The following is a 27,974-nucleotide window of genomic DNA, read 5'->3' as shown; positions in this document are numbered from 1 at the left end:
CCAGCCATGCCCTCGGGTGTGATGTGCGGGGGCACTGCCCAGCCCCGCTGTCGGCCCCGCTCCGCACCCGCGTTCCTCCCACCGGCAGCGGCGAGGGATGCTCGCCCCCGGCGTGTCTGCCCGAGTCAGCTGCTCCTTGATGTCAGAACCTGCTCGGGCTCGGCGGGGCGGGAGCGGCACCGAGCGCAGCCGAGCTCAGCCGCCGCTCGCCGGCTCTGGCAGGGAGGGAGGGCTCCCTCCTCCTCCTCCCGCGTTCCGCCGGGACAGCGCGGGGGAAAGCGCGGCCCGTCCCAACGCGGGGAACTCGCCCAACTTTCTCCGTCCCGGCTCCCGGCACTCGCTGCCATGGCCCCCGGCAACTCTTCCCGCAACTTCTCGGCACCGGAGGCTCAGAACGGCTCAGGTGAGCGGGGCTGAGCGGGGCTCGGAGGGGCTGCGGGTGATTGGGGCTGGGACAGGGACCCCCACCCTGCCCGGGCCGTGCCGCCTTCAGCACCCGCGGCCGGACAGCGCCGGGCGGGCGGAGGGACGGGCTGGGCGCCCCGGGGCTGCGGGACCCCCCGGCACCGCACAGCGCTGAAACACCGCCCGGCCCCGGGCCAGCCGCTACCTGTTGGCTGCCAGGCAGCAAACTCCAGCAGCCCGCAGGTCCTGGCTGCTGGGAAGGGAGGAACCAGCCAAGCTAGACAGGGAGGGAAGCACAGAAAAGATGAGACAGCGCTGGAGAGGGATGCAAAGGTCCTTACCAGCCTCCCGTTTGCTCCATTCCGACCCTGTTTTCAAATCAATAGTTTAGGGTCGGGCAATATAGTTCTCAATGGCTCAGGTTGGTGAAACTCTTCAACAGAATGTGCTTTATATGTGGTCTTTGACTCTTTCTGCACCAGCACAGTCCTTTAGAAACCAAAAGTGTGCCTTAGGTACTTCCTTATGAAATGCAGTGAAGATGAAGTCTATTACATATCAGAGTATGGCTTAGTACAACAACCACCTTAGAGAAAAAAAATTAGCCCAGTCCTCATTCAGTTCGCATAGAGCAGTCCCTTTGGGACTTTAAGAAAAACTATCAGGGCAGCCACAGACCTACAAACAAGGACAAATCAATGCCTGAAGCAGCTGCTTAAATACAAAATATATTCACTTGGATATGCACAAAAGCAGCACTGAAAATTCAGATTCAATGATGTCTCAAGATGAAAGAGACTTTAGAAAAGACAGAACTTTTGAGTATTTGATAGATGTGCTCTTGTGACTCCAGCCCATAAAACACACATGAACTACAGCTCCAAATTAGTGCAGCTGATCATTCATGCAAGTCCTGCTTGTACAGACAGCATCAGCAGGACAGGTGCTACAGCACTGCACAGCCCACCCTCACACAAAGCCTTTGGGCCTGCACACATCCTGCTCTGAGGCTGGCTGAGCTCATTCCAAATGTTACGGAATCACCATGAACACTGCATCGATTACACAGCAGGAAAGGGACATTTTGTCCCAATTTCCAGCTGGCATTAACCATGTGGCATTTATGTTTCACTCAAACAATCCTTTCCCACCACACTCATAAGGTTTGCAGTTAAAAGAAGGGAGATCAGAATTCATAACAGCTCCATGCAGAACAGCAGGACCAGAATCATCATCTTCCAGTTTCTGGTCCTCCATCTTCTAGCATTAAGGAGGCTTGAGATATCTTTGGATGCTCAAGAGTGTCAGATTTCAAGAGGGTGCTGATGGCTGTAGGTTATCTGCTAAAAGTCACATAACAGGGGATATTTTCTTGCATTAACGGGTCACCAGGAGGAACAGGGGGCACTTGAACCCCCACAAACAGTCTGGACAAGGCTTTTTTGTCTTGTCAGCCAAGCCTGGCTTCCACCTTCAGGCCCCCTGCTAGCTCTTCTGTGCCTCACTGGCTGCTTTCCAACACCTGCAGAGAAGCTTCCCAATAAAATAGTGCAGGAACTGCTTTAAGTCCTTGGACTTATTCATGCCTAAGCTGGCTGCTTCCTAATGCCAAAAGGACTGAGCCAGTGGCAGCTCATCATGGCCACTTCTAAGAGCACTGAAATATGGCACACACATTTCCAGCCACAGGCCAGCCCCAGTTATCTTGCTAATTCCATCAAACTTCTCTTCACACCGAAGGAAATGTGGAGAAATTTGTACTCAAGAATTCCAGAGGTAAAAGTTAGCAAATACCACTTCAGCAAACAGACACTGCTTTGGCAAAGACTACACCTGCAAGTATCTCTTATTCCACTTAATCTAATTGTCAAGATTTCCCTAGGTTCTGTTGGAGGAGGCTTCCCCACTTCTGCTGCTAAGGAGATGGAACAGTTCAGTGCCTGAAAGCATTTCCAATTAGCAGCACATTGAATCATCTGCAATTCAATGAAAGGCAGCCTGGGCTGAGGGGCTGTCACGAACAGTCCTTGTACAGCCACATAAATAACTCACACAAAACCATTTCCTAGAAAAAAAAACCCACCAGATCCCATAGGAGAGGAGTAATGAGATGAAATGAGATTTGCCTCAGCTAAGAAAGGCTGTCTTAGACTTCAGCACAGGGGAACCCTGCAGAACAGAGAGCACCACCATCACTGCCTTCAACACCACCTCCTGTGCCCAAGAGCTTGTGGCTTCAAAAGGTGATTTTACACCCTGGTGAGGGACAAGGCCAATGTGAATTTGATTATGTTTGGGGGTCCCACCCCAAAGAGCAACAGTCAAGCGTTGGTGTGGATAAGCTAAGTATTATCAGGCAAGAATTTTGCCTTGGAAATCCAATCACATCCAGAACTCTAAGACAGTAGCTTTGAGCTGTTTTTCTCCTAGGACAATCCCTTTTGAAGGGCCCCTCTGAAACATACTCCCAATCCTTGTCTGACCACATACTTGGATTTCTTATTAGGAAAAAAATTGGAGAAAGTGTGAGAGGCAGGGAAGGAAGAGGGAAAGGAGAATGCTCTCTGGCCTAACCTTGGTAAGAGAACAGGGACACAGCCAGGGTACAGTCCCAGATCTCACAATACAGATAAGCATGAGGTGTCTGACTGCATGGTCAATGAACTCTGTGTCTCACACCATACAATAGATAAACTACCCAACAGATGAACTGAAGCTTTCTGACAGCAGCTTGAGTATAGACTTTATCCAGATTTTGGCACCCAAAGAAAGGCTTTACTTCTCCAGTGTGGGAAGCACAAGCTGCCTCACCCACTCCCCTCAGAAACACTTCACTCCATGGAGTAAAAGTTACTCTCAACTCTGTCAGGTGCTGGTGAATGCAGAGGCACACCAGCCAGAGGTTAGTCCCTCAAAAAAGGGCTGGGGAGTTGCAGAGCAGGACAGAAGCACATCAGGAGAGCTGAGGAAAGATGCCTGCACATAGTCAGGTTTGGGCATGCTGCACGTACTGAGAGGCAGAAAAGGAAGTGCCAAATCCCCAGCTTAGCCTCTCCAAGTGCTGGAAAGGGTGTTAAAATCATTCCAATCTATGTCTTTGATGGGGATGGGTCCATCTGCAGGACAGGGCAAGCACACCGAATTGTAAAGAGGTTGTCTCTGGGTTGCACTCACTGCTTTGGTTTGTTTTGGCAGTAGCAGAGAAGCCAGCACCACACACCAATGTGATCATGCCCAGTCTCTTCAGCATCATTTGCTTCCTGGGCATCATGGGGAACCTCATTGTGATCTTCACTATCGTCAAGAAGAAGAAGCTGAGATGCAAGCAGACCGTGCCTGATATTTTCATCTTCAACCTCTCCATCGTGGACCTCCTCTTCCTCTTGGGCATGCCCTTCCTCATCCACCAGCTCTTAGGCAATGGCTCATGGTACTTTGGAGCTCCCCTGTGCACCATCATCACCGCCCTGGACACAAACAGCCAGATCACCAGCACCAACATCCTCACAGTGATGACACTGGACCGTTACCTGGCCACCGTGTACCCCCTCAAGTCCACCTACGTCCGGACGCCATGTGTTGCTGCTCTCGTCATCTGCCTGGTGTGGCTCCTGTCCTTCCTGACCATCATCCCCGTGTGGATGTACGCAGGCCTCATGCCCCTGGAGGACGGGACCGTGCGCTGTGCTCTCCTGCTCCCCAACCCAGAGACCGACATCTACTGGTTCACCCTCTACCAGTTCATGCTGGCCTTTGCTGTGCCCTTGGTCATCATCTGCGTGGTCTATTTCAAGATCCTCCAGCACATGGCCACCGCCGTGGTGCCGCTGCCCCAGAGGAGTCTCCGGGTGCGTACCAAGAAGGTCACCCGAATGGCAGTCGCCATCTGTTCCGCCTTTTTTATTTGCTGGGCTCCCTTCTACATCCTCCAGCTCGTTCACCTGGGCATCGACACCCCATCCATGGCCTTCTTTTATGCCTACAACTTTGCCATTAGCTTGGGCTACGCCAACAGCTGCCTCAACCCCTTCCTCTACATCGCCCTCAGCGAGACCTTCAAGCGCCAGTTCTTGGTGGCCATTCGCCCCGCCAAAGAGCCCTGTCGCAACAGCAGCTCTGCCAACAACAACAGCATGACAGAGGCCAGCGTGTGCCTGAAGCTGGCGCCAGAATCCACCCAGCAGACTCAGTTCCAGGAGGACTTTTCCCCACGCTCACTGCCGGTGACTGTGGCTGTTCACTAGGGCAGCAGAAAGCCTCTGGATCTGTGATTTGATGGAGGAGCAGCAGCTTCAGACAGGTCTTGGAGCTGCCTATGGACTACAAACTTCCACCTCCAAAATGCAGGTGCCTCCTTTTTCCATTACTCTGTTTCTGCACTGCTCCCAGCCCATGAGATGCTGTGTCCTGCTGCTTTTCACCCTGCACAGGAGGACCCTGCCACCACTGGGCTTCCAAAGAGGATGAATGGAAAAGAGAGAAAGGACAGAAAGAGGATTTCTGGGGGGAATATTTACCCTACAAGAGCAAAACCTCTATCAACACTGCCCAATAATTCCTCACCTCTTGGCCTAAGAGTTCTAAGCAGCTTGTCAACATAGATCTTCTTCATTCAAACCTTGAACCTTTGAACCACAATGTCATATATGATTTTTTTTTTTTAATAAGTAATCTGCAGACTTTGCTGGCTGTGCTGATATCCTAGAAGCACACAGCAGAGAGATCTTGGGGACAGAAGTCTCACTCAGCCCTGTTGCTTGGCTTTTCAGTCCAGCCCCATCTGCCTCCAGTGGGCTGTATTGTTTGGCAACCAAAACATTTCAAGAACTGGCTCATTTTGATGCTAATCCTAAATATCTCAAGCAAAATAAGACACATAATAATCACACTGCTTCAAGGGACTGCAAAGAATTCTCAAAACTGTTGCTGCTAACACCAGCTTTGTGGTTTTTCATGCCAATGAGCAGACTTTCACAGTGCTAGTTCTTCATGCTGCTCTTCTGCCTCATGGTCTGCATGGCCATTGGGGAACCCCTGGCAGAGGGTTTTAAGCAGGACTAAAAATCACAATCTGTAGAGCGAGAAGATGTGAAAAAGCAGCTCAGGGGAAGCAGAGTTGCTTATGCAGCTTCCTCAAAAATAACAAATGCTTTTCACAAAGTTGAAAGAGGGAAAATTAAATGTCTGTGTGTTGTATATGCAGCTTTAACAGTTGGAGGTTAGGAAGTAACTCTGCTCATTATAAAGTAGAGAAAAGACAGCAGAGATCAGCTCAAAGCAGGGATTACACCGACAGCCTGTGCTGGGCTCCACAGGGACCACGCAGGCATTGTTCAGCACTTTGTCAGACATGGAGGGACTGGTTACTGTAGATGGATTTAATTTAAAGAATTAAAAAGATCAAACAGTCCAAAGGAATTTGTTATTCCACACTTACGGTTTCATGCCACCAGCCACCCACGATATGCTGAGAACAGAATTTCACCCTTACTCAGCTCCAAAGCAAAACTGTGACCTGCACAGGATGTCCTAAGCCATACACACACTCACAGGTGCCCGTAATGCACCCACATTGCACTTGTAAGTGCATTCAAGTACAGCCAATATTCCAGGCTACACCCTGTAGAGAGCACACAGCCATTCACTCACCTCTGGGGATCAAAGCAGCCAGGTGTGCAACACCAGCACCTCTGACACCATCACATGCAGCACATTGCTTTCTGAATCATTGTACAAACCTCAGGACAGGGTTTCTCTGTATTTTCTTCCAGGCTCTGTCAAAACCAGCACATCCAGACCGTGGCTGAGATTATCTTGTGGATGTTTCGCCCGTGTTTCCTCAGCCAACAAAGCCAGACACCTGCAGAAGTTTCAAGCTTTATGGCTCAAAAGTCTTTGCTCCGTTTTAACTGCCAGGAATTTTCACCTGCTGTTTTTCATGGAGCTGCTTTGCTCTTTGGTCAGTACTCTCCCTGAAGGGCTCATGGAGCGAAGGTCGAGGAGGATGTGTGCTGTGCCAGCCAGACTTGCCCTCGGGACAAGGGAAGCTATTGTGTTACCTTTCTCCCATGAGGCAGGGAAGGCAAGAGCTGGCACACTTTTCTGGGAAAGGAGGTGGTAATGACTGGGTGGGTGTTTCTTCCTCTAGTGCCAGCCATAAGGAAAGTATGAGAAGCAAAAACAGCCCGAGTTATGAGGGCTCTCTCAGAGAGCAGTACATTGAAGATACTATCTCGCTTACACAGTAAAGGTGTTTATGGTTGAACAAGTCTGTTCCCATCTGAAGTGGGTCCATCTGACCCGTGTGGCCAAGCCATGTGCTAAAAACCACAGGGGCAAGTGGGCTAACCATGAAGGGAGGCCACCCCAGCACCAACTGGTGCAGCACTCAGGAGGGGTTTTGTGGGGCAGACCTTTCCCAGATCTCATCACACTGAAGTCAATACACCAGTCCAACACTGACCACAACACAGGCACCTTCCCAGCCCAAAGTCCTGTAGATCTCATCTGTGTGAGGTGGAAATCCTTACTGGAGAGACTGGTCCCAACACCATGGAGAAAGCTTCCAATGCCAGTGTCCCAGGAGAAGCATGTGCTTCTTCCCACTACCCTGCAAAGGCTCTGGTTTCCATTCCCTCATGTTTCTCCTGCCTGTCGTAAAGGGGTTTCCTAGTCCAAATGTTTAAATACTGGCCGTGGGGTCCTTCCCTTTCCATGTACATCCATAAAAGTGTCACAAATACTCCCTGAGAAGACAAGGATGTGGACACCTGTGTATGTATGGAGAGGCTGGGAAGAAAGGCACAGACAGGAAGCAAGCTAGCAATTAACACTGCCAGCATATAACTTTTGTCAGCTTCCCAAAATCACCCCAAAGCACAGGGCAAGATGAACAAAAGCCTGTCCTTAAGAGCAAACCTACTGATCAAATGCCTTTAGAGGTGTCACTCTACTAAGATAATAAGGCAAGGCCTTCCAGGAGCTAAACAGTCTCTGTGCACCTTGGTGTGACCTCCTCCAAACATCCTATCCCTTTTCCAACTTTTTCAGAGCTGGCTTTATTCAGCCAGAGAGTCCATTGACATTCTGGTTTGTGTTCAGCTTTACCTCTTTGTCCCTCTGCTCTTTGTATTTATTATGTGATCTCCTGTCTCAGTGCCTTGGTTACCAAGGGCAGAGCCTGAATAAAGGGAATTGCAAAGTAGGGAAGGGCCCAGCTCCTCGTGCAGGGATGGGGAGCCCGGAGTGCTGCGAGGGCTGCCCGAGAGGCGCCGTGAGAAGGGCACAGAGATAAGGCAGCTCATTTCCCAGCAGTCCTGCTTCCCAAACACAGTCCATTTTCTATCTTGAGAGAAATCAAAGGGAAATCCAGCTGAAAAAACAGGGGGAAAACACCCTCAAAACCAAAGGGTGATAGAAAAACTATTCAATCTGTTTTTTCAGATCAACAGCCTACTATGCTTGAGGAGACAAATTTCCTCTGCTCATTTTGCCAGCACTTATCCCATGTGTTTGTGAGCTGCCTTGTCAGACAGCAGGGCGACAGATGGGTTCACTCTCCAGCCCCTCCTCTTCCCCTCATTGTCCTCAGAGGTGCAAGTGAAGCCACATGTCACAGCTCTGCTCTGGATAAACTCCCACAAAAGGGCAGATGGTCCAGTTACTTTTACTCCTACTTTCCCTCCTAGTGACAAAGCCATCCTTGGCTGGTCGTGGCAGGATTCAGTCCCCAGCTCAACCTTCTCAGTTACCTCTATTCCACTCTCCACCTCCCTGTGTCCCTCAGGCAGCAAAATAAACTCCTGCCTTCCCCCAGTCACAGCTCTGCCAAGCCATCCCCGGAGCTGAGCTCCCTGGACCCAGCTGGTGACATCCTTCCCTGGACATCCCTCTCCACCTGAAGTCTCTGCACAGCTAAACCTGCCCAGGAGAAAACTTCAGCCGTGATGGAGCACACGGCTGGAGGCTGCGGGGTGGGGAGGAGGGAAAGGTGGGGTGACTCACTGGCCCCTGGGACACAGCCAGAGCCTGACTAATCCTGTTTCCTCAGCCCTCCTGGGCTGCTAATTGAATGCATTTCATTCAGCAGACTCACTGGTGGGGAGAGGAGCCACGTGGCAGGTACGGATACGTTCCCAGCACTAACTCACTTCTCCTAAATCCTCCTGCCAGATGCAGGGACCACACAGCAATGCCCTGCCCTGCTCACCTCCTGCTACCAAAGCAGCTCAGCCAAACCCCCATAGCCTTTCCACTGGCTCCATCCCTGCTGTGGGGCTGGGGAGGGGCAGCAAAAAGGAAACACAACCACAGGGGAGAAGTAAAGGGGGAAGGATGTCTCATCTACAGCCCCCATCTCCCAGTGAAGGGCTCCTCCAGTCTCCAGCCTCTGCATTGAACAGGGAACTCACTGCACCACTGGGGAAAAAACTTTGCTAAGAGATGTGGACCACAATTGCAGAAGGGCATTGGAGAGGATACCAGCTCTGAGAGCCTTTGTCCCTATCCATATGTCCTTTGGGAAACAGCTCCTATGATCATATAGGACACAATAATTGTTCCTCTCACATCTTTCTACCAATAGAACTGCCTTGGCTATGGAAAGCACCACTCCTGCTGTCCCAGTCTGGTTCAGGGAGAGCAACAGCACTGGTTCCTCCCAAAGGGTAGAGCTAGGCTTCAACAACTGCAGTCACCCTTGAGAAGTGGCTCCAGCATGGCAGTGCACAGAGCAGTGCTGCCAGAGGCACTTCAGGAGTGCTGAGGACAAACATCCCAGAGAGGCCATCAGGGTGTCACCTCAGTACCTCTCACCATCCCTAAACACTACTGGAGTCAGGTCCAGCCTTTGCAGGAAGCCCTCCCTCCTCTGCTCCTCCAAAGCCAAGTCACTGCATCAGCCTCCCCTCCCCACAGCAGCTGAACAGCACAAGCACCACTGAGGGCTCAAGGCCTCGTCCTGCAGGTCCACACAGGGTCAGTCCTTTGGAAATGAGAGCCAGGCTCTGCCCATCACACCAGGGGTGAATTGACACCACAGCACTGAGGAAGTTTTTAGCACACCAGGGACCAGATCCTACCCCAGGCACCAATTGCTCATTGTTCAGCACTGCATTGCAATAGGATCTGCAGGGTCTGGATCCACAGAAATGCATTTGGGGCAATGATTTTTCCAAGCTTTAGTTAAACCAAAACTGGAGCATGTCCCTGTTTAAGCTTTAAACCTTATTTCTCCACCTGAAACTGAGTTAACAGATGAGTCAGCCCTTCCCTCCAACCTGTGCTCTTGTTTCCCCTGCAGGTTTCCACTCACAGAGTAGGCAGCCTGAGAGTCAGTGACATCATTTTAATTATTCTGGTGTTTAGTTACTACTCAGTTGTCTTTGCTAAGTCTGAAGGAGCTCTTACAATTATCTTCCTACACATGCTGCTGTAAGCACAGCAGCTCAGAAGCAGCAGGCTGCCATTCCCTGCCCCCCCAGACACTTCAGGGCAGAGAGCAGAGCTCTCCTTAGGCAACCACAGCCTCCAGGAGCATCTCACACCCACATCCTACTCCCGGCTCCAATCCTCTACCCCCTCCTCCCATGGGGCTTGAACACAGAAAGCCAAATTCTAACATTTTCATGCACATTTTGGCACAGAGGAGTCAATAGGGTTAAGCAGTGGGATGGAAAGAGTGGCTGAAGTTATCCCTGATGAGAATTTCTAAAAGTTCTTTTTGACTTACTCTTTTAGGAACTTTGCTCTTGGAGGTGCTTCTTCTCCAGCAGCCAGGTCCCTCCCATCATGAAATTGCAAGAGATTGTGAAAGGAGCTGACTGTTCACATCAGGGCTCCCTGTCCTCCTTCCTCTCAGCTCGTGAATTAAGAGCTAAATTTCAATTTGCACAAAACATTTTGGGGACTTAACTCCCTCCCACTTTTGTTTTCCTTAAAGGTCAACATGTTACAACCACCTAGACCCCAGCTAGGATTTCAGCTTAGACCTTCAAGTGCTCTGGACTTGTGCATTTGTTATGTTATCAACACAGAAACTATTTGAGAAGAAAAAGAAAAGAGTAAAATGTCACCTCTGAGAGTGAGAACAAGTCCTTTGCTTTCATTCAGATCCAGATATTTTTCCTCAGCCAACTGCTGCCACTGAAGAAAGCACATGAACATTTGCTCCCAGGCTGTGCCAGCCACAGCCCCCAGTCAGTTCTGGGGGGCTCAGGTCTAAGAACAGCTCAATGAGAAAGGGCTCATTTGCTGTAATTAATATTCAGCCTTTCTGCAGCATGGGAAACATCGATTGTTCCGTGAGAAATAAATCATGTGTCTTTCTTGGGAGGATTTTAATGAAACCTCCCCCCTCTTTTCCTGACACTCTCAGGCTCAGGGTAAAAGGAAAAAAAGAAAAACAACATTCCAGCACCTCCCCATCAACCATGTAGTGGCCCAATCAGGCTAATTAAGATGTCTCCTGTGTGCTGAGGGAGGCTTTACCCAGCAAATCCAGCCCCACTGTTCATTATATTGCCACAGCACAGCTAATTACTCCTGGCTTTAGTGGGGAGAGGAGCAGACCAGCTTTGTGTGCAGCTGGGAAAAGGGCTGTGCTGGATACAGTCAGGTTCTGCCTTTCCCTCCAGGCCTACCAGCTCTCCTGCAGCTCTGAAGGCTACAGGATGGAAGGAGAGGCTGAGCTGAGTAGTTATCTCTCAGAAGAAGAACAGCATAAGGACCTAAACACACTGGAGACACCTTTATTTTATCTCCAAACTCACCCTCACACCCTCAACAGCAGTTAACCAGGGAACCTGCCTTGAACATGCTCTGGGACCAAACCACCCCTCCCAAGGGGTTGGGTACCTGTCCCAAAAGGGGATGGCACCCAGCACAAGTCATCCAGGAGGCAGTGGCAGCACTGCCCAGCTCCCAGGGGCACAAGGAAATGGGGCATGGGCAACCTCAGGCCCCTTGGCCACAGGGAATCCAGAGCATCCTCTCACTCACCGCTGCTTCCTCTGAATTAATGACATGGGATTAGAGAAAAGCCAAGCCAAACAAGGTCTGAGTCATGCCAAAAGCTTCTTCTGGCTGCCTAAGACTCAGGGCTCTGATTTCACCACCAAAATGAGCTGCTAAGAAGGAAAGCTGACATGTTGCTGTCCTCTAGTTCCTGAGTCTAAAAACTTCAGATGTTTTACAAGTATTTATGACCCAAACCTCAGATGAAGGCTGGAGACAGGAGAATAATGAGGATCATTTTTTATCCTTGGAAAGTGTGGGCTGTTGTCTCAGATAAAGTCTATAGTACTGCTGAGAAAAGCAACTGCTTATCTTGACTGTCCCTTAGTAGAGGAAAGGAAAACAGGAGAGAGCAGTGGGTGCCTCAAGGAAAGACAAAGCCACCAGTGACAGACAAAGCTGCTGAGGAGCTGCAGCACCAGGGACCAGGCAGAGCAGCTGAGCCTTGATGTGTTAAACACAGCACAACCTCCATTCCTCTCATCTCCCCAAATCTCCTCATGGTCCTGATTCTTTAAAATATGCTGATTTAAAAGCTGGAAAGAGCTCAGATACATCCCATGGGCTGGGGGAGATGGCCCAGCAGTGAGTGTTGCTTCAGATGAGTACAAGACAGGGTAGCACACAGCTGATGTACAGAATTGCTCACAGAAAAGAGATTTCAGGAGCCAGTGAGGAGCTGGGGTACCTAGATCTGCCAGATCTGTGTTTTCCAGGAGTGTTTAATCCCTTCTTTAAAGAGGAACGGGATAACTTCTGAGGATATCAAGTTCCAAGCAAATTCCACAGCTCCTTTAGTCTGCTCCTTCCTTGCCTTGATGATGAGTAGAAAAGGGTTGTGTTACTCAAACTGGGTTTGACTTGGAAATCCTGCACAGGAAGAATCTGGGGTAGCACTGACAGCAGTGAGGGGACAAGAGCTGGCACCTGGCTGGGTCATCTGGAAAAAGTTGGACAGTTTTCATCAAATAACAGGGAGTGAGATATCTTTAAACAAGATCCATCATGGCCAAGGGTGATGATACAGGCAGTGGGAAGGAAAACAGATGCAGGGAAGATCTAAGGACTTGGCAAAGAGAAGAGGCAGCACTGTTTGTGCCACTTGGAGAGTGGAAATAGTCAAGAGAAGTGAGCAGCACTCCTGGTAGGATTGTTCTAAGCTCCAGAAGGAGCAATGGGGACTAGACATTCAGAGACAAGACAATTTCAGCACTGAAGGGTAGCCAAAGGGAAACAAACTTGTTGTTCTTTATGAAAGAAAGACTTTGTTGGGTTTCTTCTTTCTAAATATACCATCTCCAGAAGTTAGCTCCTGCTACTTCCTCTTAGAGAACAAAATTAAAAAACCCTCACAGTCAATTCCAAGTCCTCCAAGCACACTCTGAGAAGAGAATTATTGAGCTGTTTAAAACCAGAAGCAAATTTTACCAAAATCTATTGCACTCTGATTGCCTTGTTAGTGGCTCTGTCAGGACAGTTGATTTTGGCTGTTTATATTCTTCAATCCAACTGGCACGAGGGCTTCAGCACCTGTCCAGGCTCCCCCACCAGGCATTCCCTGGCCACGCTGCTGCCAAAACACCCCACACAGCAAAGTAAACCCAACAAAGCACAAAATGTCAGCAAGGGGATGCTGGCAACACAACCATCTAGCATAGGAATGGAACATCCTTCCTGAGCCTGTAAGAGTTTCTGGTCTGCACATTTTCATTTCCTCCCTGACAGACAAAAACACTTTAACTGGTCAGAGTGAAGCTGGTGCTTAGAGCATTTCTGCTGAGACACTGCAGAAATTGGGTGCTTGAACTGCATGAACACTTCATTCTCTGTCCTGGATTTAGGAGAGGTCCCTGCCCTCATACACATCTACCTAAAAGCAGTTGCCAGCCTTTTTTGGGCTGAACCTGAAAGGGACATCTGCATCCCCTGAGCTTCCACTGAGGGCTGGCACACACCTGGCTGTGACTCCAGCTTCCCACAGGTTTGTTTCTATAACATCTTCCAGGGTCAAGCAGGGACATTGTTTCAGCAAAGTTTCCTTTTCTTCTGGGGATTTATTATTGATGTTTCTATGGTTCCCATCTTCAGCTCAGGCCTCAAAAGTAAGCAGCACTGCAGTGTGCAAATTGAGAGAATTTTCCAATTGCAAACCTATAGCAAAAGGAACTCTATATAAAAACACACTTTGTTTTTATTTATTATATTTGTGTGGAGGGACAGGTTCTCATTGTGCTGCACAGTTCTCAAATTATCAGCGCTTAAAACACACCAGTCAATAAACCTTTTTTTAATTTAAAAGCCGAATGAATTTCTGCTGAACAAATGACTTGTACAGCTTTTTTATCCCTATTGCAACATTAGTTTTAAAAAAGCAACTCCCACATTTGATTTCCTGTGAAGTCAGAAACAGATTTCAGCCTGTTCTGGTGTACAGTAACAGATCCAGAATGGAGTAAATCAATACCTTTTGAATGGATTTGCCTGCAGCTGTGCTCACACCTTTATTTACTTCCTCCACAATTCTGGGTTTATTTACTTTGCTTGGATAAGCTGAAGCCTAGGCTTATTCTTCTAGGTGTGTATGTAAGAACTGTCCCTGCTGTTCATGCACGGTTGGGTCAATATAAGAGAAGGATTAAATATGATGTTTTATTATGAGCACAACTGTGCACACACAGGCCCATCACACGCTGGCATGGAGTATTTAACAAACCTGAAATGTATGTGAAACTGCTCTAAATGAGTGATTATTCAGATAGTCACAGAGAGGGTGTCCACACAGGGGAGGCAGATCTGAATAGCTACAGCACAATTACAACCCTACCATTACTCTGGATAATTTCCTAGCAGACACGCCAGACTCCCCCAGCACACAACACAGCCTCAGAGCCAGAGATCCATAAGCCAATTTACATGGAAAATTAGGAGGTGTCAGAAGAGGCAGAACTAGACAGGTCTCAAGAATATTAATTCCTGCTGCCTTAGCCTTGAGCTTTCAACATATCATTAATTTGAGATTGTTGATGTTATGCTGTCGTCGATACTGTGAAAAGAGGGAATACTTCACACATCCTATGCTTGTGCTGGGTGAAGATAAAGCCAGCTCCAGAACCAGCCTGCATGTGCAGGACAAAGCACTTCCAGCCCAGGAACAGGGATCAACCTCAGCTTCCAGAGCTCACCCCTGCCCATGGCACCCCAGCACCACAGACCCCAGTGCAGCAGAAAGAGATGACAAACGAAACCAAGATACTTCCACAAAGAGCTGTTCATTTCAAAGCTTAGCCAGCACCACTCTTTTCCTATTTTTACTTCCTCTCAGGCTCCCTGAGCAAGGCTGTAAGCACCCAGGGCTGGGATAACTTTGCTCTGGAGCACACCTCCCTCCCTCTCTCCCAGCACTGTCAATCAGTTTGATGCAGAGTGGTGTAAAGCACACCCAGCACCACCCCAGTCTAGTTTACTGTCTTCAAATTTATGATACATCTGCAAGCAATTTGCTCTGGGACAATGAAGTCCCAATTAATTTGCAGCTGGGTGCAGTTACAGCAATAACAAAGTGGGTAAGGGATGCAAACTAGTAGCGCCTGCACAGAGCATATTAACCATCCTTTTAGGCAGAGCAGCAACGAGCCCATGGCTGCACCAGTGAGTCATTACAGCAGAGAATAAAGCTCCCTTTGGATGCTGTTATCAATTTTTATCTCTTCCCAGGAGCCGGGGTTTCACACAAAGCCAGGGCAGCAAGCGGCCGTTTCTGTTGGATTCAGCAAACACAGCTGTGAGGTGCTGGGGTTTGGTCACACTGCTTCCCACGCCTCCAGCCCACAGCTGAAGTGTTCCCCAGCCTGGATCCCCTGCCAGTGACACCCTCTGTGCATCCACTCCTCCTCCCTGGCTGGGAGGCAGCTCAGCTCCACAAGAAGGGCTGAGCAAGCTCACCTCAGTGCCAAGTGCCCCCATCCTGCCCAAGAAGCAGCCCCTGCACATTTGCTGGTTTAACACAGACACCTGGGGTTTGTTTTTTCCCTCTTCTCCTTTTCCTAAACAGCAAAGGCTGGCAGCCCAGAGGATCATTATATTTTATGGGTGTGTCAGACACAATTCCCATCCTGGATCCCCTGTTCTGGCCTTTTGGGCATGATTACAGTATCGATACATGACTTGTTCCAGTAAATGCTTGCAGTGCTGCAGACCCCAAGGATTCAGAAACATCAGCCTTGACACCAGCTATAACCCAATAACACAGGCAGCATCCTTCCTCCTCCACAGCTCTCCCCAGTGCAGGAGCTCAGCCTTTAGGGGCTACAAGGATAAACACCAGCAGGTTCCCAGCTCTCCAGATCCCTGGAGGGTGCCTGTGTGGTCTCTTCCACCCACCCACCACCCTACAACCACCAGTCATTTTGGGCTCTTTCCCTTGACTCTTGGTGCTGGTGTGATGGGATTTTAAACCCCTGGCAATTCAGCTCTGCCATAACAGGTTCAGCATTGGTGGGGCATGTGCTGGGCATGACAAATCTCTCCCCTGGATCTCATATCATTTTCTCCACCTCGAGAGGGAAGCTGCCTCTGAAGAACAAGGCAGCAGCAGCTTAAAATCAAACCAGACAGCTAGACCAGGACTAGGGCCACATGGCCAGGCACGCTGCTGCTGGAGGCAGTGCTGCTCCAGTGTCTTCACACTGAATTCACACCCACCTTGTTAATAAGACCTTTTGAGACAGGCCATGAAATTGCATTAAATTAAATACCAAGACAGACTACCACAGCAGAGGCTCTTCCTCCCAGGAGTCTGAATGCATTTTAACTCAAAATTAAGAGGACAGGTGAGGGGAAATGTTGTATTTTCCCATTAGCATTTTTCCACTTCTCAGAAGAAATAGCAAGCAACAGCTCCAGAAATTAATTTCTCTTGTGAGTTAAAGTCGGGGAGGAGAAGCAGCCTGGTAGTGCTGCTGCAGACCAGTGGAGGAGGGAGATGGCCTCAGCAGCTATTTCCACCTTCCAGCTGAAATAAAGACCCTGCCCAGCTGTAGCTCCTCAGCCAATTTTAACCTTGCAAGGCAACAAGCTCTGATCTCTGTAGAAACTCTAAGCACCAGCCTACCAAACCAGCTGTCCCTGCAGCAAGGCACTTCATCCTCCCAAATCTCTACTTCAACCTGAAGCTTTTTCAAGAGACTTAAATGCACTTAAAGGCACAATTAAAGCTCAACCTTTCATGTTCTTTATCCTTAAAGAGCTGCAAAACTGGAAAGTCATTCACAGCTGAACAGGACCAGGTCATCCTGCATAAAAGATTGGGCAACAGAGCTGCATTTGTGTAGTGGTTAAAGCTAAATATTAATTAGCACATGCTGAACCCAACCCAGGCCAGTCCCTTCCCTATAAAAAGATCCTAGTGACATTAATATAAAGCTAAACAGAAAAACACAACAGAAAAACCCCAAGGTATCAGTTGATTCCCATCCCACTCCTATGTGCTTTTATCTTCTCCACCCTGTGAAAAGATCCCAGTGACATTAATATAAAGCTGAGCAGAAAACCCCCAAGGAATTGGTTGGTCCCATCCCATTCCTATAGGATTTTGTCTTTCCCACCCTTTGAAAAGGTCCCAGTATTTCCCAATACAAAGCTGAACAGAAAAATAGAGCAGAAAAACTTAAACCCAAGGAATCAGTTTATGCCCATCCTGTTCCTATAGGATTATTTTGTTTTAACCACCCTGTGGCTGAGCAGCCACACAAGAAGGATACTGGATACACCTCAGCAGCACCTGCTGACACCTCTGTGGAAGGACACCCAAATGGCCAAATGATTTAAAATTTAAAGTTCAATTCAGCCCTCTCCCCCTGCTCCAAATGGGGGGAAACACTTCCCCACAGCCAGAAGCCTCATGGCTCAGGTGTGAGTCACCAGCCACCCACCCTTGCTCATGGACCAGTGTTGATGCAGGGTCACTCTGGCAGCTGCTGGCCCCTGCAGCCCACAGCTCCTCCATCCACCATCTGGCTCACAGGGACAGAGGTATTTTTAGTGCAGCTGGTGTTTTCTAAACAAGAAATGGCACTTTCCCCCATGCACTGGCTGTGGTTGCACAGCAGGGGCTGTTGCCTTAAGCAGTCATGAGTGATGCAGAGTCCAAAGGGATGAATCAGGCAGAGCAGTGAGGCTTGGAGGAGCTTTAGCCTCCAGCTGGCAGAGTAATGCACAACTTGGGGGATGCCTTTTGCTGCTGGGGCCAGCCCAGCCCCATTGCTGCAGCCTCCAGCTCTGGCTGCTCACAACAGCTCACTTCACCCAAGCAGAGTGAGCTGGAGACCCTCACTTCTGCCTACAGGCAACTAAAGGGGCAAAAAGCAAACCCAAGAAGTTCTGACTAAGGAAAAAGCCAGCAGTGCTCTTCCCAGCAGCTGTGCTGGCAGGCAGTGGCTCATGACCCCTGCGGGGGTCACAGTGGCTCTGTCACCATGGAGTGGTGACTCGCCAGCACATCAGTGCCAGTGAGGTGGGACAGGGTTCTGGAGGTCTTCCCGCTCTGGCACTGTGGTAGACAAACTGATCCCAGGCTGGCAGGGAAATTATCCAGCTTTCCAAGCACACTGGAGGATGAAGGCAGTGACAGACTGCCAGCACTGGGTAACAGGATCCCTTATCCTATTAGGCAAGCTACATCCTAGGGAAGTAACAGCACTATTTCACTTGGACAGGATGAGGGTAAAATGGGCTCATCCAAAACAAAGACTCCTGAGCTCACTTTGCAAGATTTAATTCACTACATTGCCCTCCAGAAACTGATATAACTAAACCCTGTCAGTCACAGAGTAAACAATTCCAGCTTTGTAGGTGGATCAAGAGCAGTTTTGTGAGCAGATGATATGTGAGATGGAGCATGTTTTAGTTATTTTTCCTAAGTGCAAGACATCATTTGGCTTCCAGGCCAAAAGCATTTTTATTTCAAAAGGCAGATAAGCAGTTTCCAGAGTTCATTACTCTCACAAGCTCTTCTTTCAGGAAACATAGCCTATTCAAGATGGAAAAGAAATTCCTTGTATGAGACAGGGAGAAGCCATTCAAGGATCTGCTCACTTTAAACTGAGGCACTTCAGAAGGCAGAAACCACTTCCAGAGCACCTCAACATCTCTGTAAATTGGGAAACTTACATTTTCAGGATACTTAATGCAGGAGCTAAATAGCTTGTTCACATCCAACCTGGAAGGACTTATTCCATTCCACTTCTGCAACAGAATCATTCCACTTTCTGTGAGGGAAAAAAAAAAATCAGCTTCCACTCACACACAACAAAGCAAGTTTCCCAAACCTTGTCCCACCATGCCAGGAGCCTGACTCAGAGTCCCTTGCCCTCAGGGAGCCATGCCCCCACCACAGAGCAGGAGCTTCGGGCTCACAGTCATCCTTGCTCAGGTCACAGCAGCTCACCTGGCTCAGGAAAACCCTGTTGAGCCATGGACACACACTGGGACCCACCCAGCTGTGATGGGAAGCTGGGCAAGCTGAGCTTCAGTGCCTTTTTTGCTTGGAATTAAATCTGCTCTTCCAGCAAAGTTACAGGCAAAGCTTGTGATTTCCATAAGGACAAGTGTAAGAGAAGGGATCAGATTGAATGAGGCAGCAGACAGAGAGATGGCACTGCCACCTTTTCCTCCCAGGAATCCAAGGAGCCTCTCCCATGCCTCTAGGAAGGGAGCAGCTTCTTGGGTTTGGATCCTGGCCCCTCCAGAGCTGACAGGGCTCCCACAGAGTCAGGAAAAGATTCATTGTCCTGGCAGGCAAATTTGTAATCACATGGACCCACAGCCCAGCAGCTCCCCTGAGCACAGGCTGGAACAAACATCACTGGCAGGAGCCACACAATACCTTCCCAACCTTCAGAAAAACCCAAACTAATCAGCAAATCTCTTTGCTTTAATCATGTGCACTGGAGGCCAGAGCAGCACAGAGGTGTCTCATTAAAACTGACCTATCTGCCCTGGAAAATACATCTCATCCCCTTCAGCACGGGAGGCACAGGGACTGAGTGATAAAAAAGGAGGAGGGATGGGTTCCCTGCTTTGTCCCTGCCCCGCACTGAGGCTTCCACTCCATTACAGGAGACCTCAGCCTCATCTGCACACAGGCAAACCTCAAAGAGAACAAAGTATTTAAATGGACCAGCTTTTATTTCCAAAGAGAAGATGAATTCCTATTTGTTTTCAGGATTGCAATTTTCTCCCCACGCTGCAGAGGATGTGAACAAACGAGTAGGGAATGAAAGGGATTAATGAATGAATGGGTGGGAGCTGGCTCCCAGCTGCAGGGAGAAGGGGGGCACACTCACACAGTGGGACTGCCAGGGGGAGAGAACCAGCATGGCCAGTGCTCAGCACCACAGACATCCATCCCTGGGACCCCCTGCTCAAATGTGGACAGATTAACAATCATCTCTGAAAGGATTCACTTAAGGGAAAATCAAGCAAAAGGAAAGGTAGGAAGGGTTTAAAGTTTAGATCAACCACACATGGCATCGGAAGGGCTGTTTTTACAGAAACACTGAACTTCCAGCTGCTGACACCACTCAGTTCCCAGCAGCTTTTGTCCTCTTTAAATGATGGACCCACCCACACAGCAGTAGTTTCCTCCCCAAGTCTTAAAAGATTCAGAAAACCAAAAAGGCATTTGGTGTTTACTGAGGCATTTATACCAAGCATTGCTCATTTGAGACCTATTGACTCTCCCAGCTGGATCAGAGAGATGCAGCCCTGTGGAAACTGCAAAACAAGGAAAAATTAAATCTTCTTTTTCCCTTATTCTCAAGCTATTTTAAGCCAAGTCCAACATCAGGGGATTAGAGGCAAAGTTTGGGATTAGGATTAGTTTTCAACCTGGTGCATGAGCTGCTCTGCTTCACATGACAAGCTGGTTTCTGGTGCTGATGGCTCCCAATAAATTGAATGAACTCATCCTTTGCTCTCAGTGCTCCAAGATTAATTTTTCCTTTGGCTTCCCAGTGCTTGGGGATGATGCGGCCCAGGAAAGCCACATTAAAGCCACCATAGTTTGTTTTGGTGGGAGAAGTGACACTGCCTTCTAATCCAAAGACCTGGCATTTACCCATCATGCTGCTATAATGTATGGCTTAATTTAAAGGCAAGCTCAATTTGCAGATTAATTATTATAGCCTGTGACTAGTTGAGCTTGTAATAAATCACCTGGGTGAGAAATTGCACAGCAATTAACTGATTGTACACTGAGCATGTAAATGTTGGTAAAGAGGTGTCACCTAATGGAGACTAATGTTGGGGAACTGCAGGCTGCAGCCAGCAGAAGAAAGTCACAGTGCAAAGCAGGTCAGGGGAGTGGGTGGCAAACAAAACCAGAGACCAAAACGCTTAAAAACATTCAAATCAGCCTTCAGGAACAACATGCAAAACCAACACAAGATTTTCAGGGAGCAGCAAATTATGGTGGAAGCTGCTGGGGTTTCTTGCAGGTAGAGCTGGGCCAGCAGATCTGGGAGATGGGGCAGTGGTCAGGACAGCCCCAGCCCCAGGTGAGGATCAGCATGGACAGAGCTCAGGGTGAGTGACCTTCAAACCACAGGGAGGCTGCAGCACATGAAGCTCTCTGGCTGCCACAAGCCTGGATTTCAGAAGCATCACTTCACACCCTGTCCTGCCAAGAATTCCCTTCTGGCAGCTTTTCCCTTGCAGCCTCCTTGGGCTGCAGCAGATCTCACTGACCTGCTGATCCCAGGCCTGGGGCAGGGTGAGTGCTCTGGGACCTTGGGGCACACAAGCAATGATTCCCCAGCTGTGTCCCACCCCTGGCCAGGGAACAGCTGGGTTCTCTCACGAGCACTGACACACAGTGCCCCTCTCACCCTCAGCAGGGAAGGTCTGAACCAGCCTCCTGCCACCACAGTGGCTGCCCCAGGTGGCTCCTTTCTGACAGCAGCAGAGCAGTAACAGGTGAGTTTCTGACCTCACTGCAATTCTCACAAACCCATGGAGAAATTCCCCTTTGCTTTTGGAAGCTTCACTGTCCAGCAGTGGCAGGCTTTGGTTCTGTTTGGGAACCTCCCTTCAGAGGAACCAGGCTTACAGCTTAATAATTAAAGTCCAAGCTGTGGGGCAGCTGAGGCTAGAAATAGCTTTAGAATAGCAAGCCCAAGTGTGTTATCTTTCCTAAGACAGGACAAATGGGAAACAAGGCAAGTTTAGAAGGTATTTTTTCACTGTAGAAGGGCTCAAGCCTTAGGGAGCAGTTTGCCACCCTCAGGGCCCACCTGTGGGATGTCCCCCTCCACAGCACCAGCACTCCCACCTCAGGACACTCTTCCTTGAAGCCCAAGGACTCCCCATCAGCACAGCAGCAGCACTGCTGAGACAGCAGTCCAAGAGGCAGAGGGAAGGAAACCTTCTCACCTGCTTGGACATGATCCCAAAATGGGCTGGGGAAAGGTGGCAGCATCCTGCAGAGCTGGAGGAAGCTGGGAAATAGCAAAGCACCTCAGCCCATCAATGTTAACAGCTCTCACAGACTACTGGGTGAGATTCAATTTGCCAAAGGATCTGGGATTTATTACCATGATCAAAGTACTAGGAACAAATGCAAACACTTACAGCACCATGAACACTCATCCAGAGCTCATCCAGAGTTAAGACAAGTGGCCAAACCAGGCTGCAGTCTGCGTCCAGGGCCAGGACCTTGATTAGAGCCAGCAGATGTGGATCCTTCCCTAATTCACAGCTCCCTCCTTCACTGCCAGCTGCCCACAGAGTTGATCAGCAACAGAAGGGCTGATACTGCCAATTTATCCAGAGTGAGCCTTTGGGCTCCCAGGAGGAGATGCTCTTACCTGACACTGTGCTCCCTGTGCTCTCAGCCATGGAGACCTGCCAGGGAAAACCAGGAGCCCCTGGCACCCCAAGGTAATGGGGGGGATCCCCCACAGGCTGCACCCCTGCCTGCATGGGATGCACCAAGAAAAAGCAGCACATTTGCCTGGCACAGGTGCCTGCAGCCCCCATTTACACACCCCATCCCTGCAAACAGGGCTCTGGCAGCAAGCCTCCCTTGCCTGAAGCTGCAATAGGGTTAGGTTCATCACTCCCCAGTGTTTCCCAGTAAATTCTTGTCCTGAGGCAGACCTAGCAGGCAGAGGAAGCACAGAGCTCCAGCTGCCTTTGACAACACACTCAGAGGCACATCAGGATCACCAGGATCCTTCTTCAGGGTGAAAACAGGCCAACATTAAAGTCCTGCAGCCATTGCAGCCCACAATTGCAGGGTTTCCATCACATTCTTTCCCTTTAACTCCCAAATGCAGCTTTTTGGCAGCAGCAGGTCCCTGATGCACTGGACACTCTTGGATAAGGATTTGCTGTGTACATGGTCTCTCCACCAGAGAATCAGGATTTGTCCAAGACCCCATAGCAGCCCCTGGCAGCATCCAGGGGTCTCAACCCAAAGGGCCCTATCCCAGCAAACCAGCAAGAACCCCAAATGCAGCTCTGCCTACAAAAACAAAAAAGAAAATATGGGAAGCTCAAATTCATATTTATGATTCTTGATTATCTGCATTATCAGGAATTTAGCAATGCAGGTGAGGGGGCAGAGATAAGCTGTTCCTCCAGCCCCAGAAAGCCCCACAGCCCACACCTGGAAGGACTGAAGGCAGAATGAAAAAAGTTCATTCTTCACTGAGAAAGAAAACTTTCCTGAGGAATGAAAAGATGACAAAATCTGCTTTGCTGTGGCAGAGCTTCCCGGGAAATTGGGCCAATTACAAAACCTGCTTGGGATTTAGCAGGCAGCTGCTGGGAAACGTGTTGGTTTGTCCAGAGAAAGAGAAATCAGGTTGGAGAATTATTAGCAATGAAAGAAAGGAGCTTTCCATGCTCCATGCCCGAAGTCAATGTGAGTGCCTGCAGCGCTTAATCCTTATCAACATCAGATTGCACAGCTGGAGCCACAGGCCCATCACCCTGGGGACCACAGAAACTGCCCAGGGTTCCAGCCAGCCTATCCATCCTGCTGTGGGGAGTTTCAGCCTCACCTTGCAACACTGGAGCCTTTGGCTCTTCCCCCTGTGACTCTGTGTGAGGTTTCTTGCTTTTTACCCCACCAGCTGCAGTGGGTGGGTATGTTCTGATTCTCAGTTTTACACAAGTTTTCACAAGTAGGATCAAGACAGTCACCCATGCTGTGCAGAGGAGCAGCTCAGCAGCACCAGGACCCTGCAACACTCAAAGCTGTGCACATGGTGAGGTCCAAGACCTACAATCCTGCTCCTGGGCCTCCAACACCTCTTGGAGACCTCTCTGTTCTCCTCTAGGAATTACTGACCCTTTGGGCTGACACATGCAGTTTATTTACCTGCTTGCCTGGGAGCTGGTTACTTTGCTGCTAGATGGCCTGTTCCCCACAAAAAACAATTCCATCTTTGGTGTCCCTAAGCAGCAGGGGCACCTCTGGAAGGGTCTGGGCCCTCATCAGTCTCCAGACAATTTTCCATGCACCGCAGAAGGGAGAGGTTTCATTAATTACAAGGTGAGCCATTCCCCAAGCAAGGCAGCAGCTAACAAAGGAAATTACTCACTGGCCTCCCAACAGTTACAGCTTAATTAAACCAGGATCCTTCCTCAAAGGCACCATCAGATTTCTGGAGCCTTGCTAGAGCTGAAGGAGGAACTAAGCAGCCTTCGGCCCCAGGGCTGCAATTGCAGGTGGAATATCCAATGCCAGAGAAAGGCACTCCATTTTCTTGCAAATGGATCTCATCAAGAGCAATGCTTCCCTGGAGGTTTTCCATCCCAGAGTGGTGCCACAGCCCAGTGCTGCACCATCCCATTTCACCTCCATGCACAGGGCTCAGATCTGGTGTCTCTCCAGCAGCAGGGCAAGCACAAGGGCAGCAGCATTGGAGGTGGACTCTTCCACACTCCTGTATCCTCCTTGGAATCCCTGGTGCCTTCTTGCAGCAGGAGAGCTGCTTGACCCACAAAACTTTCATCTCCAGTCCCTAAAGAAAAGACAAAGACTTATATTGCCAGGTGTTCTAAGCCTGGTGCTCCATTTCTCTCTACACCACTAGGCAGATCCACCAGCAGCTTTTCCATCTGCAGATATATAATTTAAATGGAATTATGCCAGCAGCAGGGATCACACTGTTCCTGTTCTATAGCAATGCTTTGGAAATGGATACAGATTTATTTAATATCGAATTCTGACTTTTCTCAGATCTGTCAGCACAGCTCCCTTGGCTTCAGCATAGCTGAGGTGCTGGGTGCAGCTGAAAGCAAGATCCAGCACACAGCACTCTGGAGTTATTAACAGTGCATGAATAATCTGGATACAATGCCCCTCTAATGCCAACAGCAGCATTAAAAGAGCAGAAACAGAGCCAGCAGAAGCAATTTCTCTGCTCTCATATGAGCACAGACTGCTTTCCACCCACTGCCTCCAGCAAGCTCAGGAACACCAGGTCTGCCTCTGGCCCACTGAACATGCTCTGGATGTTTGCGGCTGTCGAGACCAAGGCAGGACCATCATCCCATTTATCTGCACAGTTGCTTTGTCACAGCCAGTACAAAAATGTTGGCCAGATGTCCAAACTCCCAGAACTTGAACCCTGCAGCCTCACAGTGCTGAAAACAGAGCCCACTGCCCTCATTTCATGGTGGGAAATACTTCCCTTCCCACCTGACATGCCTGTCTTTTTCAGCCAAATGAGGTGCTTGGTTTAGTCAATATGCAAGACAAGTCTGGCCAATTCATGCCATCCCAACAGGAGACAGCATTTCCCCCTTTGGGGTGGAAGTCATTAGCAGATTGCACAGTACTTCTAGCTGCAATTGGTCTGATTTTATCCTTCAGACAAGCTCTCATTGTGCCTTTTTTTGTACTATTAAAGTGCTCTTTGTTATCTTGCACAGTACTTAAGTGTAATTAAGTCACCCAGTCCTTCATTTGATAAGGACTAAGCCGACTGAGTTCTTGCATTCTTTCCCTCCACATGCCTTCCAATCTTTCAGTATCCTTTTAAAACCCCTAGTACAAAAGTTGTAGGAGTCACTTTAGCATTTCTGGTCCAAAGAGGGGAACAGATCACCTCCCTGCCCTTGCCTCCCACCTGACACCAAACCTCCTTCCCACCCAGCAGCAAAGGCAGGGGGACCTTCCCCATCCTCCCCCCTTGGAGGCGCCTGCATTTCACCCACTGATAGCAGAGCTGCCCTCTGGTACTGTCAGCCAGGGCAGGCATCCTGTTACAGCATTGCACACTGATAACAGAAGGGTTTCTGTATCCAGGGTTACCTCTGCATGGGGAGGTGTAGCCAGAGGGTTTAACCTTGCCTGTTCCCACCCCAAATCCTGCTGGGCTGGTGGGATCATTGCTCACACACATTGCAGATCAATTCCACCTAAACACCATCCTCATGCTGTCCCCTGCATGCAGGGCAGCTTGCTGCTAGGTATTTCAGAATAAATTCCATCTCCTTTTAGGAGTGTACCAAGGAAAAATAAAAAAAAAAGTCTCTCCAGTTGCATTAGGATAAAGTTATACCTGGCTCAAGTTGACACTGTGCAGCCATTTCTGCTGGAACAGCTTCTTGATTAAATCCACCCATCCCTACAGCTCCTGACAGCTCCCAGCACTGCCTGAAAAAGGAAAATGAGGCTTTCAGGAGAAAGGAGCATGGCTGTTCACTTCAGTGGCATCAGCCTCACTTTCCCAAGTCATTGTTCAGAGTACTACATACAAAGTTTGCATCCCAGCCTGTCCCCCAAGCTCAGCTTGAGCACACCTTTTAAAACCTCATAGATGGATATTGAGAGATTCCTGACACCAGTTCTCTGTGCTCCCAGCTGAAATAAACTAAATAAAAACATTAAATTAACTGCACACCAATGAGAGCTGCTCTGGAACCACAAGTGAAGCATGGCTCAGGTGTACAGAGGTTTGCAATGAGAGGCACAGCCCTCGCACCCAAGTGCTCTTGTGAAGCTCAGTGCTCCCAGGATGACCAACAGCAGCACTGTCAGGACATAAACCACTCACCAAAACAGCCAGGAGCTCTACCAACTTCTGAGGCAAGCACAGGCAGTAGGGCCCAGCATGGATTCAGGTTTTCAAATTAGTTCAATTTTTAGCAACAAATTAATGGGAGACGAGGGGGAAGGCAGCTTGGTTAATAGGAAAGATTTATGGGACAGTCTCTGCACATGTGGCAGGAGCTGCCACATGCAATATTCATCCAAATGTCCCAGGGCTGCTGCACACACAGACTGGACTCCACACCTCCCCCAAGTGCTCCATCGAACACATCAGCTCCCAGTGTGGTTTTAGAGGACTTAAAAAAATACCTTTGCTGTGTCAGGTGAAAATTACTCTATTCTTCAGCATAAAACCTTGTTGAAAAGCAAAAAGCAGACAACTGCCTTTACAATCTGCACCCAGACCCACATGTGACTGGCAGAAAGATAACAGCCCTCAGGCACTGAGTGGTTTTCAATTTACACAGTTCTTTCAGTGCAAAATGCACCACTCCTACAAACCTGCCTTTTTACTCCAGATGGAATCCAATCACACAAATACCATGCACACATTGGAGAGAAAATTCTCAGGTTATAAGTTTAAAGCAAAAGGGAGTTGTAGCCACAAAACAGCCTTGGTGTTGGCTCTGAAAGTTGTGTTCAGCTTCAAATGCAAGAAGCAGCACTTGGCTGGGAAGTGTCCAGTCAAGGCCAGCTCTGTGCAGGGATCAGAGTCTTTAACATCTATTTAATGGCCCCAAAGACAGGGCACTCTGCAGGATCCCACAGCCAGTGGGACACTTGGGATCAAAGTCCTTGATATTAACCCCACCAGGCTCCCAGCTTGACTCCTGAAGCCACACACCCAGGAGGGAGGGAGACCAGAGAGGATATTAAAGGGGTTGCAAGTGTCATGTAGTGGCAAACCTTCTCCCAGCATTGAAGAGCTGCTGTGGAGTGACAGCTGGTGGAGAAAGAACAGAAGGATGAGACAAAGGAGTCAACAGTCATCACATGAAGCCTCCTCCCACCTTCCTCATCAGAGCAGGGCATGCCAGCTCCTCCGGCCCACCCCACAAGTGTTGCCAAGGGCCAGCTTTCAAGCACCAGCCCAGTTTTCAAATAGCACAGAGCATAATCACAACCTTACTTCACAGCCTTACTTCCCACCCCTCAGTGCCTGCTTCACACCAGTTGCCAGCTGGAGACTCATCCCTTCCCACTCCATCCATAACTCTGCTGGCAGTTTGCTCCCCATAAGAAAAGGAAGCAAGCAACATCTTCTTTAGCCTTGTGTACCAAGAACAAATCAACCTGCTCTAGTGCTGGAACTGAAGCTGTCTCAGCCTGTCACAGAGCTGCAGATGGCACTCGGTGTTCACAAGGCTGATTTGTTTGTTGGAGCTGTTAAAACACCATCATTATTCTAAATTCTTGCTGTAGCACTTGAATTAAACTCAAGAGCTCAGAGAGGTACACACCAGCATTCCAAATAAACTAAGCAGAGACCTTT

At 49.2% G+C, this 27,974-nt stretch overlaps 3 protein-coding genes across 4 annotated transcripts in view; 1 reads left to right on the top strand and 2 right to left on the bottom strand.

The window, feature by feature from the left end:
* CASKIN2 (CASK interacting protein 2) overlaps positions 1 to 10,263 on the bottom strand; it is a 56,825-nt gene extending 46,562 nt beyond the window's left edge. Inside the window, exon 1 of the mRNA XM_077188421.1 lies at positions 10,136 to 10,263. The gene's annotated coding sequence lies outside the window, so the exon portion shown is untranslated. The remainder of the gene's footprint in view (positions 1 to 10,135) is intronic.
* GRB2 (growth factor receptor bound protein 2) overlaps positions 1 to 27,974 on the bottom strand; it is a 200,535-nt gene that overhangs the window by 156,183 nt on the left and 16,378 nt on the right. The gene's annotated exons all lie outside the window — the stretch shown is intronic.
* On the top strand, positions 9 to 6,237 carry LOC129128174 (melanin-concentrating hormone receptor 1-like). 2 transcript variants are annotated; one of them, XM_077188330.1, is made up of 2 exons: positions 9 to 403; positions 3,604 to 6,237. In XM_077188330.1, exons 1-2 carry the CDS (start codon positions 22 to 24, stop codon positions 4,647 to 4,649), a joined length of 1,428 nt encoding a protein of 475 aa, XP_077044445.1. In that variant the 5' UTR covers positions 9 to 21; the 3' UTR covers positions 4,650 to 6,237. The 2 variants fall into 2 exon arrangements, with proteins under 2 accessions (XP_077044445.1, XP_054501285.2); XM_054645310.2 differs by having other exon boundaries at positions 10 to 403; positions 3,601 to 6,236.

Source organism: Agelaius phoeniceus, chromosome 19 (assembly GCF_051311805.1).
Source record: "Agelaius phoeniceus isolate bAgePho1 chromosome 19, bAgePho1.hap1, whole genome shotgun sequence".
Lineage (NCBI taxonomy): Eukaryota > Metazoa > Chordata > Aves > Passeriformes > Icteridae > Agelaius > Agelaius phoeniceus.
The sequence above is the reverse complement of the archived record's forward strand: the minus strand, read 5'-3'. Positions and strand labels throughout refer to the sequence as shown.